At 44.9% G+C, this 22049-nt stretch overlaps 1 protein-coding gene across 1 annotated transcript in view; it reads right to left on the bottom strand.

The window, feature by feature from the left end:
* Window positions 1-9948: 9948 nt before the first annotated feature.
* Atp1b3 (ATPase Na+/K+ transporting subunit beta 3) overlaps window positions 9949-22049 on the bottom strand; it is a 29261-nt gene continuing 17160 nt past the window's right edge. The window contains exons 3-7 of the mRNA XM_051206900.1: window positions 21315-21422; window positions 17190-17374; window positions 15653-15703; window positions 12394-12480; window positions 9949-10593 (exon numbers count right to left, since the gene is read on the bottom strand). Coding sequence (XP_051062857.1) covers window positions 10423-10593; window positions 12394-12480; window positions 15653-15703; window positions 17190-17374; window positions 21315-21422 — 602 coding nt within the window. The 3' untranslated portion in view covers window positions 9949-10422. The remainder of the gene's footprint in view (window positions 10594-12393; window positions 12481-15652; window positions 15704-17189; window positions 17375-21314; window positions 21423-22049) is intronic.

The raw sequence follows: 22049 nt of genomic DNA, 5'->3' as shown, positions 1-22049 counted from the left end.
AACCCCCATAAGGGTTGAGACCCATGGGTTGAGAACCATTGCACTCGAGTATATAAAGCACTGTGAAGGGACCCTTGCAGTTGGGGTGGGGGAACCATGCCCATTCAATTTGTTATAATCAGTTACTGTCTTTTGGTCTTGGGGATTGTTTGTTTGCGTGCTTGGTTTGGTTTTGTATTCTGTTTTGCTTTAAAGCAGGGTGTCTGTCATTACAATGACTTTAAACTCATTGTAGTGGAGGATGACCTTGAAGTTCTGAGCTCCTGCCCCCACCTCTCAAGTGCTGGACTTAGAGGTGTGTGTCACCATGCCGGGCTGTATGCAGTCTGGGGATCACCCGAGGCTTTCTATCTGCCACACAAACCCTTTACCCAAACCACATCTCCAGCCTGTTTGGGAAATGTTTGCTACTAGGACATAAAACTCCTGGTGGTCTGCTCAGCTTGATTTTTTCTCTTCTTCTTTTTTAATAGAACTAAGGCCCATACTCACACTGTTCACAGTGGCCTGGGCCCTCATACATTAATAACCCAGTCATTAGGAAAATACAGCTAGGTATGGTGGCACATGACTTTAATCCCTGTCCTTGGGAGGCAGAGAAAGACTATCTGTGTGTGAGTTTGAAGACAAGCAGGTCTACACAGAGAAACCCTGTTTTGAAATACAAAGCAAATAAAAAGAAATGTCCCAGGGCCGGAGAGATGGCTCAGAGGTTAAGAGCACTGACTGCTCTTCCAGAGGTCCTGAGTTCAAGTCCCAGAAACCACATGGTGGCTCACAACCATCTATAATGAGATCTGGTGCCCCCTTCTGGCCTGCAGAAGTACATTCAGGCAGGACACTGTATACATAATAAATATGTGTCTTTACATATTTACATATAAAATCTTTAAAAAAAAAAAAAAAGAGTAAGAAGAATGTTCCACAGGCTTGCCTGCCAATCTAATGGATGTATTTCTCAACTGAGGGTCCTTTTTCCAGATCACTCAAGCATATGTCAAGATGATGAAAATCAAAAAACAAACCTGATTTTGCTTGTGGAGCAGTGAAGGGCTATTCTACACATAGGGTACCAGCCATGGGAACAAGAATGACTGGTTTTCACTTCAAACATGTTTTTGGAAAATTTTTGTTTGCCTTTTGGTTTTTAGTGACAGCGTTTCTCTGTAGCTTTGGAGGCTGTCCTAGAACTCACTCTATAGACCAGACTGGCCTTGAACTCACAGAGATCCAGCAGCTTCTGCTCCAGAGTGCCAGGATTAAAGGTGTGTGCCATCACCCACCACCTGGCTGGAAATTATTTTTAAGAACAGAAACAAAGCTGGGCATTGTGATGCCTTCTTATAATTCTGGGACTCTAGGCTAAGGAAGGAAAATCCTGAGTTCAAGATCAATCTGGGCTACAGAAGGGACCTCTCAAAAAGAAAGGGAGGGATGAGGGGGGTAATGGGGGAGGGATAGATTGAGGGAGGGCGAGCCAAAGCCTTGTAAAAAGTGATGGCATATGAAAAGATGCATATCATGAGATGTTGCCCAGAAGGTGGTCAGAATCTACCCACCCTCCTTCAGCCCAAATAGGCAGGCAAGGAGCAGCTCACCTGTGGTTTTCCATTATGGCTCATTTCCTTACGGCTGTTCACGCGAACTTTGGCAGCAGAGCCCACAGGCGAACAGCTGAAAGGTTCAGGGTTCTGGCACCATGCTACCTGAGTTACACATGGGAACACTCAGAGTGGGGTCTGTCTTCAGAGAGTTATGCCAAGGGACAGCAGGAGCTCCAGGGCTGAGCATCTCCACGGACCCTCACTGGAGGGTCACCAGCACGAGAAAGGCTGCTGCCTCCCTGCTGATGCCAAGGAACTTATCTATGCATCGATTGTGCAGGCAGAAGACAACCTGTCCCCCAAAATAAGCTTGCCCAAGATAGGGTTCCCCTATTTCCTTCTTAACCAGAATCCTTCCTGAAAGCGTTCTCAGAGGCCGAAGGACAAAAGCATAAAGGAATCAGGGCTGGGCTTTGGCTAAGGGGGCAGTGGCTGCTGGGACAGGCTGTAGCCACTCGTAGTCATGGAGGCAAAAGGGACAAGGGGTTGATAGGGGAAGCCCCAGGGGTAAGTGCTGTGACACAATGAATGCTGGAAAAGCCAGGGCGATGTGGCAGGCTGTTGGCCATGTAGGCTTTGTGGGCAGCGGCTCACCAGTTGGAAGCCAGCTCTGCTGTGCTTCAAGAGGAAGACTCAGGCGTTGGCAGCTCTTAGTGGGAGCAACCCCTTCGGTCTCATTTACAAGACTCAACAGATACCTACCGGTGCTGAGTTCCAGCCTGTGAAAGCTCTGGTGGTTTAAGCCTGTGGATTATCGAAAGAACCCGTTAATCTAGTAGAAGACCTGAGTTTAGCTACCATTCAGCCTCTCTTTAAGTCTGCTGTTTATGTATAATCCTATTTTTCAACTAGACATAGAGGTGCCTGCACACCTGCAATTCTCTAAGCGGAGAGGCTGGGGGAGGTTGCAACAAGAGGACTTCAGGTTCAAGGCCACCCTCAGAGAAGTTCCAGGCCATGCTGGGCAAAAAAGCGAGTCCCTGTCCACCCCTGCCCAGTTCATTTTTTTTTCTAGTTTGTCACGTTCAATGACAGTGTAAAATATTCATTAAATTTCTTGGCAACTTGTGAGTCTGTGTCCCTCTGTGTGTGTAGGTTAAGGGAAATGCAGTGAATGGAACCAAGTCCTCACCACACATGTGCTAGGCAAGTAGCCTACCACTGAGAACCGTGTGTGTGTGTGTGTGTGTGTGTGTGTGTGTGTGTGTGTGTGTGTGTGGTGTGTGTGTGTGTGTGTGTGTGTGTGTGTGATAATAAAACCCCAGAGTCAGATGTTGACCAGGGTTAAAAAAGATGAAGATCAGATAAACAAAGCAGCCAAGCCACTAGAGAGTTCTCACCTCTACCAGTGCTCAGAAAAAGGAGCGATCCTGCCCTCAGAGTGCACTGATCCCCACCAAACTTGAGACTATATCCGACTGCATTGCTGCTCACTGTCCTGAGCTCCTGGCTCCTCCCTCCTTATACTCCTCTGGTGCTCCCTCCTTATACTCCTCTCTGGTGCTGGGGTTAAAGGTGTGGGATCCCGAGTGCTGAGATCTTTTTGTGTTTCTCTTTTAGACTGGATCAATTTCATGTGGCTCATTGTGGGCTTGAACTAACAGAGGTCTGTCTGTCTGCCTCTGTCTCCTGAGGGCTGGGATTAAATGTGTGTGCCACCACTGCCTGGCCTCTATGGCTGTGACTAGCTTTGCACTTTGATCTTCAGGCAAGCTTTGTTAGATCATAAACAAAATACCATGTACGTGTGTGTGTGTGTGTGTGTGTGTGTGTGTGTGTGTTTCTGTGTATCCGTGCGTGTACACATTTGAGCACCAGTACATGAATGGAGGCCAGAGGGCAATTTCCTGGAGTCAGTTTTCTCTTTCTGCATTCAAATGGAGCTGGGGTTGAACTCAGGTCCTCGGGCTTGAAGTGGTAGATGCCTTTACCTGTGGAGCTGGCTCACCAACTCTCAACCTTCGTTTTTGAGACTAGGTGGTTAGCAAGCAATAGGGATGCCCCTGTCTCTCTCCATCTCCTCTTGTCCCACCCCTGGGGTAACAAACACAGGCCACACCAGTCTGATCTTCCCCCCACCCTTTAAAAAATATATTTATAGAGCTGGGTGGTGGTGGCACACACCTTTAGTCCCAGCACTCAAGAGGCAGAGGCAGGTGGATCTCTGTGAGTTCGAGACCAGCCTGGTCTACAAGAGCTAGTTCCAGTACAGGTTCCAAAGCCACAGAGAAACCCTGTCTCCAAAAACTAAATACATGTATGAACATATGTATATATGTATATGCATATGCAATGTATGTATATATATATATATATATATACACACACTAGTGTGTGTTTTGCTTATTGTATGTATTATTGTATAGCATTCATGGAAGTAGGGAAGAGGATGTAGGATCCCCTGGAACTGTAGTTATGGATGGTTGTGAGCCACAATGCAGCTGCTGGAAATCAAAACTCGGTCTTCTGCAAGAGCAACAAGTATCTTAGCTGCTGAGCCATCTCTCCAGCCCCACACTGAGCGTTCATGTGGGTGCTGGGCGTCCTCTAACTCAGGTCCTCTGTTGGTGCAGCAAGCACTTTATCCAATGAGCCATCTCCCCAGTCCCAAAATTTTAAGAAGAAATAACACTGTTAGTAGAGGAAAAGTGGACATGGGTTTTGCTGGAGTCCTGCCGTGGTTGGGGATTTCTGAAGAGCGTGGCTCCTCTGTGTCTACAGGACCTGGAAGAAGAGGTCTTGCCGAGCAGACTCATCCTGTACTCAAGCCAGTACTCACCACACTCAGTCATTTTCTAGCTTACCGGGGGAAGCAGACAAGAAACTTCACTTCTTGGGCATTAAATGTCTAAGATGGCAAAAAGAATATTAAGTTGTAAGAGCGTGGCATTTGCCTGGCTTGGGAAGTGAATGGCTTAGAGTGGCGGTAAAGTGAGCTGATCCACGGAGAGGAAGTGAGACAGACCCTGGGCAGGGGTGGGGCCGGTCTCCTGTCTGAGGTTCGTGTCCAGAACTCCGCACTTTTCTAGCTTCCTGGCTTCTTTGCACACTGCACCCTTCCTCCTCCCACTAGAACAGTTCCGTTTGGAGCCACAAAGACCCTAAAAACAAGGGCGCCTGTCCATGTGTCTCAAATACTAAACAAGTACTTCACCCTACCCGGTGTCCACCCCAGTGCCAGCCAGATCCAACCAGAAGCCACTGTCTTCTTCCATACCTGAGTACCTGAGTGTGGGCAGCTCTTAACAATACTTGCCGATGGGTTTGCTAAGAAAAACCCTTACAATACCGTTACAGAAATCTAGAAGACTGTGCCTAAACAGGTAGACAAGATCTCCATGCACTTGCTCTTTCTCCAGAACCTTCCCAGGCCGCTTGACAGGAGAGGGACAGACAGAGAGACAGAGACTGCCAAGGTCCCCCAGAGGTCCAAGTCTCCTGCGGGGGGGGGGGGGGGGACTTTACTCGGGTTCCAGATGTGCCGAGCTGGCCGGGCCTTCTCTCTAGCTGGGTAGCAAATGTAAGTGAGCAGTTCTTGGGTTCAGTGCCAACATCTCAGAACTCTACCTCCAAGGCTTGAGAACTAAAGACTTCAAGTTCTGGTCTTAGACCACAGATTTATGGCTCCAAGTGCCCAAGTCCAAGACTTACAGCTGTGTGCTCACACTGGTAGCCTGGCCCTTTGCAGCTCAGGAACTCCTTGGTTCCAAGCAGCCGCTGGGAATAGCACCAGCACTGAGCATTCCAGCTCTAAGTCTCAGGGTCCGCTCTCCACCTTCAAGGTGAAGAAGCTCCCAGGAGACTCTGGGCCTGTGTCTCTTGCTCTTCCCTTGACAGGTGTGGCCATAGCCCCTCTAGTTTTCCCATCGTCACTGCTACCTTGGGTCTGCCCTGCCTCTGCCCCAGCCACTCAAGGACACTGTAGCTGTCCCTAGGCTACTGATGATGCCTTTCTGCTCCTCCTCTCCTGTTACCCTCATTGGGGCAGCTTGTTCCTACTGTAAAAGCCACAAGGGGCAAGTGTGGGGTTTGGAAGAGATGTCCCCAATACTCTTGAATATTAGAACTTGGTCCCCAGTTGGTGGTGCTGTTTGGGGATGTATCCTTGTTGGAAGGAGTCACTGCAGGCAGGCTTTGAGAGCCATTCCATCCTCTGTCCTTCATGCCGCTTCCCTGCTGTGCTGGGATCCTCACCCTGTGGAACCATAAGCCTAGACAAACCCTTCCTTTTGTAAATTGCCTTGGCATGGCATTTTGTCACAGCAACAGGAAGAAACTAGTACATGGGGTTGGAGCTATGACTCAGTTAAGGGCGGCTTGTTGCTCTTCCAGAGGACCCAGGTTCAGTTCCCAGCACACAGGGTGGCTCACAAACATTGCTAACTCCAGTTCCAGATCCAACACCCTCTTCTGACCAGGTTTGCACATGGGCCACATAATCTAAGTAACTGAAACAGCAAGAAAAGGCAATGCCTCTTGGGATGAAACTTTTTCAGCTGCTGGTTTGAGTTTTGTTCCTGAATAACTGTTTAAACCAAAGTAGACAGCCAAGGCATGTAAAATAGCAATCCTTGGACACTGTTCTAAGCACAGAACCTGATTTCCTAGGCAATCTTCTTGAGAAACAGAAAGTTACCACCCAGCACCAAATAGCTCTGTTAAGGGGCAAAGGCTATAAAACCTGGGTCCACAGTTGCAGGTGTGATAAAAATTAGAGCAGCTCCAGGCTCCTCTGAGAGCCCTCGGCTTGAGAGTATGGTTTTAAGTTTTACACGGCTAACCCAAGTCAAAGGCTGTCCTCCATCCAGCAGTTGGTGGCCAGAGTCCAGACTCCATCATACCCTTTGCCTAAGGGCCATCTACCTCCCAAGACTCTGAGGGCAATGTGATCCAGACTGGTGGCCAGGTAGCAGGATGCACACTCCTATTAGGGATAGACAGAGAATTACATCTCCGAACAAATCTAGAACTGGCTAGTAAAACAGTCAAATGCAATTTGTTTTTATGATGCTTCCTTTAGTCAATCCAATGACACACACAATCGGAGGGCAGATTTTGATTGTTTGATTGTTTCTAAAATGCAACTCCATCCTGTCACTTCTAACAGCCAAAATCTAGACCATACATGAATTGTTGTTCCAGACACTATGCATGGCTCCCCCTGGCATCAAACCATTTCTGTGTGCTTCTAGGGGGAGCCTCTGCCCCCACTCCTCTTGTTGGGCCACAAATAAATGCTCCAACTGGGTACAAAAACCACTAGGTAGTCTTCAGTTTGCAAGGATGCTCTGGACAAACCTACAGCCTCAGAAGCAGGCATGACATTCATGAACACATTTGTTAAGTATGTCCTCACAGTGTGCTCTGAACACTCTCAAGGGTGGGCCTACATTCATTTTACACATAAGTATAGCTCCATTAAGCTAAATTTACCCAGGATTTCAAAGCAACCAAATGTAAATAGAATTCAAAGCCAATCCCCTTGTTCTGGCTCAAAAGGGAAAATGACGAATGTTGTTTGAATTCACATCCCAATCTGAGCCTGCCAAGGTGTCACGGTTAGTGCTAGGCAGTCCTGCTACAGTTGGATCTTGTAAGAGGCAAACCATCCATCTCATCTAATCTCCAAACCCCAAGGAAACTACCACAAACTTTGGATAGGATGGAGCACACACGTGCCACTTTGCAGAAAACTGCTCTAAGACACAGGACAAGCCTGAAAGCCCATGTTTTCAAAGGGGCAAAACATTAATTTATAACAAATCATCAACTCCCAGTCCCAAATGGAAAGTTTGGAACTCTTTTTTAATACATGAAGCTGACTGCTTCACCCCTCTGATCGTTACTCAGACTGCTCTGAGTGAACAGAGTGCAGAGGAAGCTGATGGAATTTACAGGATCACAGCACGCAAGGTAGTGAAATGAAGACAACTATGTACGCATCCTCACTTCTGAGGAAAACCTAGAGCAGATGGCAATTGATTCGTGGCTCCCTCCATTCCTAGTCCAACTTATTATCCACCGAACACCGGTCCACACCTGTCGTCCATTCCTAAATCCATCTCACTACCCAGAGGACAGAGCCTCTCAATAACACACCATTTCCACAGAGACCCCGGGGGACATTGGGAGTGACCTATTCCATCCCAAGGGCCGCCTTTATGCCCACCCCTGGCACAGCACTGCTGTCAGTAGAACCACGCTAACGCCTGGGCTCTGTCTTGTCCTTCTAGTTTAAGGACTCCCGAAGCCTGTGTCCTTCCAGCCAGCATGCTTCAAATTGAAGAGAAACAAACTGAAGAGTTGAGGTCAGCTGAAGTCATGGAGAAGAGAAGCAGGAAAGGACCCAGTAAGATTTAGGGACTTAACATCTTATGTCCCATTTCTTCAAAATCCACCTCACTTCAGATGACAGCATTCTTGCTATGGGTTACAAATCTATTATGCTTTAAATTTTGTTTATGAGGCAGGGTTTCTCTATAACAGCCCTAGGTGTCCTGGAATTCATTCTGTAGACCAGGCTGGCCAGAACTCACCGAGATCCACCTGCCTCTGCTTTCTGAGTGCTGGGACTAAAGGCGTCACCACCAAAGGCCTTATACTTTACATTCATTCATAATATGAGTTGGGAAGTTGAGGCAGGATGACTGTGGTTTGAGTGTATATGAATGCTTTCTCACCAGGGAATGATGCTGTTTGAAGATTAGGAGGTGTGGCCTCGCTAGAGGAAATGTCACTAGGCGTGGGATTTAAAGTTTGAAAAGCCCACGCCAGGCCCAGTCTCTTCTGCCTGCAATCGGGTGTGGCTCTCAGCTATAGCTTCAGTGGCTGCCTGCAAATGGACTAAACCTTTGTAAGCAGGCCCCCAGTTCAATGCTTGCCTAGGTCATGCTGTCCCTTCTCGGCAATAAATAAATCAGTGACTAACAAGGCCATTGGAGACCACACAGCAAGACTGAAAGTCATAAAAAGCACGAAGGAAAAAACCTAAATCCAGAAGAGGTTCAATTTGGGAAGAATCACTGAGTACTGGTGCAATGAAAAGTGGACAGTGCAGCTGGGTGTCGGTGGCGCACACCCTTAACCCCAGCACTCAGGAGCAGCAGGCAGATTTCTGTGTATTCGAGACCAGCCTGTTCTACAGATCCAAAAGCCACAGAGAAACCCTGTATCGATAAACCAATGTAAAAGCGAGCAGTGTAACAATGAGCAAAGCTCCCCTTCCCAGGGTAGCATGGCCACTTCCAAAGCACAGAAGCTCCCATTCTAGCTTGCAAAATCACCGGATCCCTTCAGCTTTTCCAAACAGCCAACCTCAGTCAGCTGGGTTTTGTCCTACCAGGCCTGGCTTGCAGACCACAGACCACCTCCAAAAGTGGCCCTGCTCTTGAAATAAATAAATGGGATGGGGGTTGCTGGAGAGAAGGCTCAGTGGCTAAGATCACTCACTGGCTGTTCTCCAGAGGATCCTGGTTCAATCCCAGCACCCACATGACAGCTCCAATTCCAAGGGATCTAACTCTCATGGCAAAACACCAATGCACATAAAATAAAAATCAACCTAAAAAAATAAAATAGAATGAGGGGCTGGAGAGATGCCTCAGCAGTTAAGAGCACCAGCTGATTTTCCAGAAGGCCTAGGGTTAATTCCAAGCACCCATATGGCTACTCACAACCATCAGTAACTCCAGGTCCAGGGACCTGAGGCCCTCTTCTGGGCTCCATTCTCCAGTCACTCAGGCGCTGTGCATAAATGCATGGTAACAAACACAAAAAATAACAAACCTTTTAAAAATAGACAGAAACCCACAGGTCTAATGAGAGAGCCTTTCCTCGGGTTTCTCGGGACAGAGAAGAGAGCTCCAGTTAGTACAGTCCTAGAAAAGTCCCCTGAGCGCACAGACAGTCCAGGGTACCAGTCAAGATCTGAAAGAAGACTCCATCATGTGCTCTGAGCTTTGAACCAGTTTGAAGTTTTGTATTCCACAATTTATATTTTTATTAGGGTCCATATTCTGCTAAATAAAAGCAGTAACAAGACATATTTTAAAAACCTATATACAATTTATGTCTTGGGAATTTAATTTCATTAAAAAACAAAACAAAACAAAAAAGTCTGGTGTACATTCACCTAACTTAAAAATGTTATTTCGTCCATGGTCTAGGATGAGTGTGGAAAACTTGATTTTCATCACTCAAAATTCCCCCCTTAGTATTTTAAAATGCTTTTACAACAGAAGGCTTGTCCTCACAATAAAAAGATCCAGTCTCATTCAGCATGTAAAAAATAATTTAAAGCGTACAGACACACACACATTCACATACACAGAATCGAAGCTAATACTTTCAGATCAACTTTTATTTTCTTTTTCCTCCTCACATACAGAACTTCTCACACATTTCTTGCAGCTAAAGTCACTTGATGTTGGCAAGGTACCATTTTATCCCTAAAACTTTGTTGGCATCAAAATATGACAGTTACCAGTGTTAAATCCATAAAATATTTACACAGCACAGCACATTAAGCTTTAGACGTTTGGCAATTACACAGAAGGCGAGACTCCCACTCTGCGGGTTTGGAACTGGGAGCTCTCTGGTCCCTATCTGGCGACCGTACACTGGTTCAGAGGGCAGCAGAGGCAGCAGGCAGTTACTTCAGACGACACTGAACACTATGATCTGGAAGCACGTTATGATGTCATCCCAGTGTGTGTACCACACCACCTCCTCCAAGGTGGCTTCATAATTCTAGAATGGCAGGTCCAGCTGATACAAAATGGAGACAGCACAACATTTATTCTGTGGAGACACCCTACTCCTAGGTGCTCACTGTGACTTTGAACACAACTCGTCCCAAAAACTTGTCGCGGTCATCCTCGTTTTTTAGGTTCTGTGATCCTTCAATTTTGCACTCAACTGTTACTTCTTTCTTGGTAGCACTAGAAACAAAGATGACCTGTATGGCAACTAGAGGCTGTCGATACCCAACCTGGCAAATGGAGGAGCAAACATTAGTTCCAATTCTCTGGTAAATTCCCCTACACTTAGGAACCCAGTTGCAACATTATCTTTTGAAACCAGGTCTCAAGCTGATTTCATGTTTTCAAGCTTCCTGCCTCTGGATTACAGATTTGTCCTACCACACCTTACTTAAGATCAATTCCCTGTAAGTTTACGGTCCCCTTCCTTCTCGCTATGGCTCATCCCCTAGCACAGCGTTGCTGACTGTGTCATCTGATCATGGATGCCCTGACCCCTGGCAGCTCCCCATTTCCTTCCCAGGGGTTAAATATTTCCTCTCCCTGAACTTACAGCATTTCTTTTTCCAAGACAGCATTTCTCTGGGCTTTGGAACCTGTCCTGGAACTCACTCTGTTTCTAGGCTGGCCTCGAACTCAAGAGACCCGCCTGCCTCTGCCTCCGGAGTGCTGGGATTAAAGGCATGAGCTACCACCGCCTAGCTGCATTGTTGTACTCTAATCCCAACATATTAATAATATGTCCCACTTACAAATGTATTTTTATGAGATTCTAACTGTTCCGAATATGCTTAGAGGTTATATATATTCACTATGGGCTCAGTTATACATTACCATATTTGGCAAATATCCTAAGCTTAATCATTTTGATAATTTCACTTACACACACGCTTTATATGGCCTAAGTGGGGTATGTACAACACTTCTTGTGATATGATGGCCACTATGTAGGAACAAGCCTACTGATAACTGAGTCAGGCAAGAACAAATGCTAGAACTTTCCAGAAAAGCTGACATGCAAACTCAGGGTTTATATTCTCCACACTTTACATTGTGGAAGCCTGGCTGAACACCTTAAGAGATTGTGGTCAGCACACAATAACGGGCTCAGTCGATAATGACCCTTCCTATATGATTTGGAAAGAGTACATTCACTCTCTTCCAAAAATATACAAATAAATTAAATCATGAGAAAAAAATTCCAAAAACAAAACAAAAAAAAAAAAAAAAAATCACACAATACAAACTCTAATCAAACCCTTTCCCACCCCCGCCAAATCCCAGACTCATCCTGAAGCGTGAAACAGAGGGGCCAAGGAGTTATTCCAGACTCCAGGCTGCCAAGATGCCACAGCATGCATGGCCTCTCACAAGGAAGGCATTAATTATTTTTTTTAAAGATTTATTTATTTATTATGTACCCCTGCAGGCCAGAAGAGGGCACCAGATCTCATTACAGGGTTGTAAGCCACCATGTGGGTGTTGGGAATTGAACTCAGGACCTCTGAAAGAGTAGCCAGTGTTCCTAACCTCTGAGCCTTCTCTCCAGCCCCAAGGAAGGCACTTATAAAGGAGCTATGCTTACAGAGAAACCCTGCCTCAAAATAACAAAAGAGTGAAAAATGCATAGATAAAGATACAGTATCAAAATCTGGTCATGTGTTTTCAGAAAACATACCATTTTAGCCATTTTGAGTTGGGAATAGTTTCAAAATAAGTTAAATGATAAAACTTTATAAAAAATTTTTGTATGCATATATTTCAAAATCTTAAAAATCACAAAATTCTGCTATGTCTAAATAACGAGTGAAGAGTGTCTATTACTTTCCAAACAAAAGCAAAACCATTGCCCTGAAGACAGCCATCCTCTAGTGTGGACACGCTCTGCTGTACCGAGAGTGCTCATCTCCACCAGCCCGCCCCATTAGTTAAACCCAAGAGACAAACAATGCTGATGGTGAACACAGGACGGCATACAGGATAGGCTATCTCAGTACATGCAGTTTCCTAACAGATGACTAAATACTTACGTGCCGTTTTTTCCCATAATATGGAAAATACTTTAAGTCTATGAATCCATGGTCAGGATAGGTCAATACATTTGCTATGTCTGTATCCTAGGATTAAAAGCAAAAGAAACCCTTGTTAGGTCACAGTAGTGTCACAATCACTGACAGTCAGCAGCTGGATGGAACTGAAGACTCTTCAGTCACGTTAATTACAAGTGTGTTTCTGAGAACTGCTTCTCTGTGCTGCTGAGACGGATGGTCTCACTGTGTAGCGCAGCCTTGTCTTAAGGCCATGGCAATCTGCCCACATCCGCCTCCCACATGCTAAGATTTCAGGAATGCACTACCACACCTGGTTGCTCATCGTTATCATAGACATTACATAATCAAGTGCTTTGACATACACTGTCCTGTGCAGCTTACATTTCCTGATACATCCTAGTCTCTTCTCAGTTACAGCGGGTTCTGCTGCCTACAAACTGTTACTCACCTGTCCCCACCCCACCCTGAGTGCAGCCAGTTCTTTGGCCACTGACAGCAAAAATGCATGAGTAAGTTTGGGTTGAGGTTTTCCTAATGAATGAAATACTGTGCCCCTAGACTGAAAGTAATGGCATCCATAAGCTAACAACCAAGAAAGAATCCTAACAACTGTAATCAGGATAACCCATAATGTAACAAACAGAAAAGGCATTCCTAGTTCCAGTGAATAAACAGAGAAACGCACCAAGTTCTAAGTAAATTAATTTCTAAGTATCAGTCTACACACCCCATTCATGGGCACCCACGTGGACCCTTAGTGCTAAAACAAACACAAACCCTAACAAGCCAGCCCCAAGCTGACAACAACCATCACTCAACACCTAGCTTTCCATCCCAGACTCTGGTGTGGTGCTACAAGTTGGTATGTGAGGGCACACTTGCTACTGCGGTCTGAGGCCAGCCTGTGCTGCCCACTTCTGAGAACGCACAAGGAGGAATAGCAAATTCTGATTGCACAGACGGCAGCCTTGCTTTCTGCCTCTTTACTTGGTGACCGCGTGCGATCATGAGACAAGATCACCACACTCATGAGCAGCAGACAGAGGAGGCACTGGGTGTGATGACATCCTCCCAAAGCTGGTGTTCTGTAGGCTTTTGTTTTTAGTGACAGGCTCTGGCTATGCAGTCCAGGTTGTATTAGCATCATGTAGCAAAGCAAAGAGCAAAGAGAGACATGAAAACCCAAGTTCTAATGATCTAGATAAAATGATATGAAAACCAGTAGATAATGACTAAGAAACAGTGGCCACATTTAAGAACCACCACCCCAAAAGGTGTGTTCCTAATCAGGGGTGTCCATAGCAGGCGTCACTCACTAGCACTGTATGCTTAGCATGCCAGATAGATGTAAGTGGTTCAATCCCTAGCGCTGAAAATGAAACTTCAAATTTCACATTTTATGCTGGGCATTAACACATGGCTTTAATCCCAGCACTTGGGAGGTAGAGGCAGGAGGCTCTCTGAGTTCAAGGCCAACCTGGTCTACACAGTGAACCCCAGGATAACCAGGGCTATTATACAGAGAAATCCTATCTCGAAAAAGCAACACAAAATTATTTTTTACATTTTACATGAAGAAAAAGTCACACTGATAAATGTGTTTCGTGTTAACACATTAATAGTTTTCACTGAACCTACTTTAAACATGACACTAATGTGACTGCTTTCTTATTAAGAGCTCAGAAGTGTATAGTAATTAGAGTTCAGGTACTGGGCAGATGAGATGGCTCAGAGGATATAGCTCTATCCTGTGAGCTCTGACTGTCCTGGAAATCATTATGTAGCCACAAACGCAGAGAGGTCCACCTTCTTCAACCTCCCAAGTGCAGGAGTAAAGGTGTGCACCACCACACCAGGGCTTATAGCATCCCATCCCAAAGGTAGGGTTTTTCTCTTGTTTTGTTTAATTTGGGGGTCCAGGGTTTCACTAGGTAGCCTTAACAGGCCTAGAACTCACTATGTGGACCAGGCTGGCCTCAAACTCAAGAGATCTGTGGGCCTTGGTCTCCCTAGCGCTCATATTAAAGGCAAGTACCACCAAGCCCTGCTTATGGAAACATCTTAGTATGCAGCTCAGGCTAGTTTCAAACTCTTAATTCTCCTGCCTCATCCTCCTCCCAAGTACAAACATTACAGGCATTGACACCACGTCCAGTTAGGATTCTAGTTTTCTTTCTAAGTTTCAGAGGACAGAGTGTGGCATGAGGAGGTAAGGAACCAATATCTGGCTGTAACCTCCACACCCCCTCTAAACACAGGGCAACAATCAGCAGCTCAGAGCGAGGCCTGGATGGCAGCAGCAGCACCTAGGACTCAGGAGCACAAATTGTGGGCTCTCCCCAAGGCCAAGGACTACGGAGTCAGAACTATATAGGACTGGGGGGATCAAGTGCACGGGACTTTGTGGCACGATGATATTATGCACAGCAAAGTTTCTGCCCAAGTAAGGAAGTCATCTCTGACTTAAGAAATTGTGTTTTCTCTTTACCTTTAAAAGCAAGTTCAATGCAACACTTTAGGTAGCTCGTTCTGCCACACAACTGGGCATGAATGCTAATGCAGCACCCTGACATATTTAGAGCTTAAGTGTGCTTCTTCAGAATGCCTGCAAGCTTCTTTACACATCTGTCTTGGTTGTATTTGCAACATGGAAAGTAAACAAGTTTTAGGATGGAAATACAAGCACTTTTCTGGAAGTAAAACGGGAGAGTGAAGAAAAAGAATGCCTCTACCTTATAGAAAAATAGCAGAGTTAATTAATTTCTAGGTGACACTAACAATAAGTACACTAATTTTTAGGCCTGAAAGAAAAAAATCCTGACACAAAAGGGACCTGTGGGGTTGCAATGCCAACTTCATTACTAAACCAGAACACACACATCCTAGGATCGATGGAATGCAGTTTATGTGAAACAATTATGTGTAAAATAAACAAAGAGAAATTGTCCTTTTTAATGGGTATTAGCAAACACAGGATCACCCTGAAAAGACTGGTGACACTTATTAAGTATTTAAAAAACAAAATAAACAAAAAACATGAAAGTGCCAGGGACCAGTGGTAGCAACACGCCTTTAAGCACTCAGGACGCAGAAGCAGGTGGGTCTCCGAGTTCCAGGGCAGCCTGGTCTACAGAGAAAGAGTTCCAGGGCAGCCAGGGATGTTACACAGAGAAACCCTGTCTGGAAGAAGAAACAAAGAAAAAGGAAACATGAAAGCTTTAGTGATTTAAATACTGACCTTTGTCATACACGTTATCTGTGGAGCTCCATCTGGCATTAATTCGATTATCTAAGGTAAGAAACATGGAGGAGTCAGTGAGCACATGCAAATGCAATGGAACCTCCTCTTTTATTGCTGGGGATCAGAGCACAGCAGCTGAGATTAACCCTGCATATTCAACTCAGTCATGTTAACCTGTGTTTTACGACATAAAAACAAACCTTCCAAAATAGTTAAGTGCTGTACTGAAGCAATTCAGTCATGTGCTTTGTCACATTTAAAACAACAAATTAAATTACAGGGGCAGAATATAACAAATTAATTCTGTTTATTTTGAGGAGGTCTTGCTTATAGCCTAGGCTAGCCTTAAGGATACTCACAATAAAATATTCATTTTGAAAATATGTGCCTAACTATCCCTTCCCCTAAAGGCACATACTGAGAAGAATCCCAACGTACATCTCCCTCACAGTAGATTTTTGTGGTGCTAAGACCAAACCAGGGCCTTGACTATATTAGGTAAACATTAAATCTGAGCTGTAACCCCAGCCTTTGGATCTACTTTTACATTTGTAGTCAACCCATCTACCTAAAAACATTTTTTTCATTTATTAATTTGTGTGTGTGTGTGTGTGTGTAGGGGAAACATGTGGAAAACCACAGACAAACTCCATGGTTTGGGTCTCTTCATCTACCATGTGGGAAATGGGGAGCTGGTGGCAAGTGCCTTTATCACCAGCCCATCTTCTAAGGTTTTGTTACTTTGTATCCTGAATTCAAATGCAGTTCTATGCAAAGGTTTGCAAGACATAAAGAGGCCTCCAAAAGTCAAACTGTTGAAGCCCATAGAATGATATGAACAGCAGTACCCAGTCTTCCACTCATAACAGCTCTGTGAGCACACTGAAGAAAACTCTGCCAGCTCATCTGTCTGATGCTGTCCTGTGAGCCTGCAAGGCCAGCCAATAAAGCAAGCATGGCCTCTAAGTCCCATCATGCAAAGGCCACTTTTAAGAAAATAAACTCAGAAGGTGGTCCTCTGGACAGGGAGTAGCTTTTCAGCAGTATAGCAAATTGTGAGGACAGATGTTGCAGGCCAGCATTACTGAAGACATCCTCATTAAAATGAATGCATTAACTCACCTTACAGCACAGAACAAGTTCCACATTCCTTCTGGCTCACTGTTTTGGCCTTGTCTTGTTGAAACATCCCATAGTACTGGCTATAACTACAACCCTGTATTATGCTCATTAGTATATGGGTTTATTTAAATTCCCACTCTTTAATTATACATAGCACTATGTGCTTTAGGGCTGCTCAGAAAATTACATAAAATCCACAATTAAACTATGACCCTTTTTGCCATATTCATATCCCCCAAGCATGAACGAGCACTGCTGGTCTTTTAAGTAAGTTATCCCAATGAGGTGCCATTTAATAAGGCATTAACTCAGGCAAAGCAGTCTAAAAAGCAGCTATCAGCTTAGCAGCTGCATCACAGTACATATAGGTATCAGAAGCAAGCAACAGCAGAGGTTAAAAAAAAGTACGTACTCTGTTCATTTTCACAAGAATACAAGGTTGTCCTTTGGAATAGCCGAAATCAGCATCATTCACACCACTACAATTTTGAAGCAAGGACACTGGAAACTGACATGCTTGATAAACTGGACCATTCTGTTTAAAAGGTGCTCCATCAGGACAGTTTGTGAGATTCTTCTGTTGTTCTACAGAATATGCTAAAAAAGGAAACATGGGTGTGCCAGATCAGCTAAGAAAAGATACTAAACACAACCAGAAACGGGTCAAACCATTCCCTGAAGGATTGTTTTTCAAAGATAACAACAACAACAACAACATGAATTACCAGGTAACAATAGCAAGCATCCAGTAGAGGCTACATTTTTTTCCTGGTAACAGTTACAGTGCCCTAAAGATTCCCACTTCCAAGGCTGCTCAGGCTGGATTAGAGTTGTTCACTGATGTGCCTGGCACCAGCAACAGCTACACCACTATCAGGAAATGCTGTTACGTGCCTGACCTCAGTGACAATGACAAGGATGTGCAAAGTTGTTGCTACTGCCCCTGGGGCTTGCAGTCTAGTGGGGAGCACAGTGTAATTCAACGTTGCACAGCTATGGAAAAAAACAGCACTCTAATAGTTTATGGCAAGGGGGCTCCACTGACCTGAAAGCAGAGGGATGTGAGTGTTAAGGTGGTTAGCAGGGTAAAGGAAGGCTGCAGCTGAACCGTGTAAATTCTGTAAAAAACTGAGAAGAACTGAAGGGCTGCCAAAAGAACCATGATGCTCCATTAAACGATGTATAGCAGGCAGAGTGGTCATCGAGAAGACTGTTTTGTGCCAGTATTTGTGCTATGCAGAACAGAGCCATCCAGAAAATAGAACCCTAGAAAGTAAAAGGCTCCTGATGCAGCACAGGTTAAGAGAGTGCTGAGATGGTGACGATGGAGCTAAGTAACCAGGTACATTTAAACCAAAGAATTAAAATGTTTAAGAACCAGAAATGAGGAAAGGGGAGAAACACAGGCAGAGTACAGTCTCGCTCTGGGCCAGCTGCACTATGGGCATTCAGGGGCATGAAGGAGAAGAGGTCTGACAGGCTCCGCCTTCAGTGAGCCTGGTGTAGTGAAAGCCATCAAAGTCCCCCTAGTGACAACTGGCACCACAAAAAGGGCCATCTGTTTCAACCCAAACAGGGGCATTGCAAAGAGAACGCTTTCAGAAGGAAATGTAACGGGATTGTATGTTTCGCTTTGGAGAAGTTGCAGATAAAAAGGCATCTCAACGGTGATGGCTAATCTAGGCTATCGTCTCCACACACCAAGGAAGAGCATCACTCAACTGAAGAACAGCCTCCATCAAACTAGCTTAGGAGAGCATGTCTGAGGAGTTTTCTTAATTGCTAATTGATGTAGAAGGGCTGAGCCTACTGTGAGCAGTGCTACCCTGAGCAGGTGGACCTGCTATCTAAAAAAGTAACCGAGTGCGAGCCAGTAGGCAGCTGTCGTCATGGTCTCTGCTTCAGCTCCTGCCCTGACCAGCTTCCCTCAAGGATGAACCAGAAGCAGCTGAGTTGAAACAAAGCCCTGTGATGGTGGTGGTGATCACAGCAACAGAAAGCAAACTATAACACAAGGGAATCCATCTGACAGGGATGGGAGAGACTGAACTCCAGCTTCACATGTGCTAACCATGTCACCAACCTGAGCTACAGCCAATAACATGGATTTGTTTAAAAGCAAAGAGTGACTGGGTTATCTGAGGCAACGCCGACTCTCATCACTCACCCTCCACCCATTTCCCTGGGGCGTCGTCCTCTGTAGCAAAGGGTGCTGTTTAGACTGCTTGTCAAGCAGACTTTCGTTTCTATACAAAACGAAATGCAAGGAGCTGTGAGGTGTGAGGCATGATGGGAACATAGTACCAATTTCAGAGTAACCAGAGCCCACACGCTTGAGTAACAAGGAGACTAAAGAAAAAGGTAGTTTTGCTGGGGGTGGGTGCACACCTTTAATCCCAGAGCTCAGGAGGCAGAGGCAGGTGGATCTCTGAGTTCGAGACCAGCCTGGTCTACAAGAGTGAGTTCCAAGACAGGTTCCAAAGCCATAGAAAAAAAAGCCCTATTTCGAAAAACAAGAAACAAAACAAAAAAAAGTAAAGGTAATTTTAACAAAATAAAACTTTCAGTTTAGAATCTACCAAGCAGGGAAACCTTTCTTTTTAAGTCAGATATTTGTCTTTTAGACATGAAAAGGAAATTCCTAAGAATCACCAATAACAGGTGAATCTTTAAAAACAAAACCAGTGTAGGTGAGATGGCTCAGCAGATAAAGCAACTACTGCCAGCATGATGACCTGAACCCAATCCCCAGAATCTACATGAGAGAGAATGCTGCCCTTCAAGATGTCCTTTGGTTGACAAACACATGCACTATACTCCCAACTAAAAAAAAAAAAAAAAAAGTAATAAAAATCCAAAATAAAAACAGAAGTCCAAGGGGATTAAAAGGTACAGTAAGGCCTGGAGAGTATTTTAAGTATAAACAAAAATGGATAGAAAATTGAGCTACAACTCAGTGCTGCAATAATACTGCAGAACTACAAACAATGGCTACAGAGAGAAACCCTGTCTGGAAACACCAAAAAAAGTTAAAAAAAAAAAAAAAAAAAAATCACTAAAGTAGTTGACAAGAATTCAACAGTGTATACACCGTGTGTACACCCTAGTTCTGAGACAGAGAGGGAACTAGTGCCAAACGTGCAAGAAAAAACTCAACCAGCAACATGGTGGCAAGTACAGGTGTTCACTAGTAACGGAGAGACTGTAAGGTGTCTGCCTGAGTACTTTTGTTACCTCTTCTTTTGAGACTGGGCCTTGTGCAGCCTGAGGTGGCCTTGAGTTTAATTAACTGAGGATGACCTTGGCATCAGAGCAGATGTCAAGTGGGTAGAAGCTCAGGCGCCTGCATGCCAGGCAAGCCCTGACAGCTACAGCCCACTCGGCCTTCTGTCGTTTGCTTCAAGATACTGTATTATATGAAGAAGGCAAGCTACAGGGAGAAGGGGAAAGGCCTGAGTAAAGGCTAGCAGCAATCACAGCTTCAGAGTCAGAGAAGGGCAAATGGTCACTAGGCAGTCAAGCACAGCTACCTGAGTGAGGGAGGTGGTGCTGACCACTGTCCAGTCCTGTCTTCACCTGTGGCTGCTCTAACCAGGATCAGAGAAGGAACCTAATCCAGGAATTATGTGGTTTTATCCAGAGCAGAGCTCACAAGTAACTGGCAGACTTAAAGACAAGGAATTTTGGAATGCCTATGAAAGTAAAAGTGAAAAAAAAAATGTTAATAAACTAGATGCATGTGGGGTGAGGTGGTGCACGCCTTTAATCCCAGCACTCGGGAGGCAGAGGCAGGCAGATCTCTGTGAGTTAGAGGCCAGCCTGGTCTACAGAGCTGGTTCCAGGACAGCCTCCAAAGCAATACAGAGAAATCCCATCTCAAACAAACAAAAATTAGGTGGGGAAGAATGCCAGAAGGAAAGGGCTGAGATCAGAGAAACCATCAGCAAGAGAAGAGCCACTAGCACAGGACCCTGGAAGAAAGCTGAACAAGCTACAAAGACAGAGTGGCGCTGCTCAATGACTTTGGCAACCAGGGAATAACTGTGGTGTATTATGGCTGAGAAGGGACAAGGCAACCAAGTAAACCAAAGCTTTTACTATTAATTCATTTGATTGTTATATTCATATGAATTTGGTTAAGCCAGCTACAACAAGGAAGATACTGACTATAGTACTTATTGCAGAGCATTACTTACTGGTGAGGAATACATTAAAAATCTGACATATGTACTATCCCAGATATGAGAGTCCCATAACGGGCTGTGGTGCAGGCAGGGGGAGAGCACTTGCACAGTATGTGAGGCACTGTGTTTGTTCCACGCCTAGCACCACACAAGATTCTGACACTCAGAGGCTCTGCTTTACAGGACAGATTGGGCTTCATTCTTACAACTGACAATGAGTTTACTTGCAGATCCAGCTGTCTATGTTTGAAAGGGTAGAACACCATCAGAAAATAGACTAAGAATGCAGCTTCTAAAGGCAGTTCCATGCGGAGGAACTACAAGGCCCCCCTCTTCTAGGACAGCACACTTACGCTCTAGGAACCTCTTTAGGTCTTCAGTGAACTTCTCATAAGTAGGTGGCTTAGACATGCTGAATGTATATTCCAAGGCAGCCAGTGGTTTTGGAAAAACCATAAGTCCTAAAAAGAGACAGAGGGTTATTAACAATAAAAAAATTCTCCTCTTTCCTTACTTATTCCTGAAGGGCCATGTGTCCACAGATACGTCATAATTACCAACAACTGTCTGGGTCCCCTTATGAAAAACCTCTAAAAGGACTCAAATCTTTAAAACTAGTTAGATTAATTAGAAAGTCTTTAAATGTTATTATTTTCAGTTAATTATAACCATCATTCCTTACTTTAAAACACAACGTCTTGCCAGGTGCTATGCGCCTTTAATCCCAGCACTTGGGAGGCAGCCTGGTCTACAGAGCGAGTTCTAATGAAAAACATCAAAAATGCTGTTTTACTGTACTATGAACTCTGTGGGTGGGTGTGCATGTGCATGAGAGGGAGGGTGGGAGGCAGAAAGAGTGTAAGCACAGGCCCGAGTATATGTACACATGCATACTACAGATACAACATTAAGGTGTCCCTACTTTTATCAGTTTTTACCTTATCCTTGCACCAGGCATTTCTCATTGAGTCTGGAGCTCAAAGTTTTCCTGCTAAGATGGCTGGTCAGCTAGCCTGTGGCCTTCCTGCCTTCACACTCCTCACTGGAGTTACTGGTACAAGTGGCAAGGCCTGGCTTTTACTGAATGT

Source organism: Phodopus roborovskii, unplaced genomic scaffold (assembly GCF_943737965.1).
Source record: "Phodopus roborovskii unplaced genomic scaffold, PHOROB, whole genome shotgun sequence".
NCBI classification, from domain to species: domain Eukaryota; kingdom Metazoa; phylum Chordata; class Mammalia; order Rodentia; family Cricetidae; genus Phodopus; species Phodopus roborovskii.
Note: the sequence above shows the minus strand (reverse complement) of the source record. Positions and strands in the feature narration are given on the sequence as shown.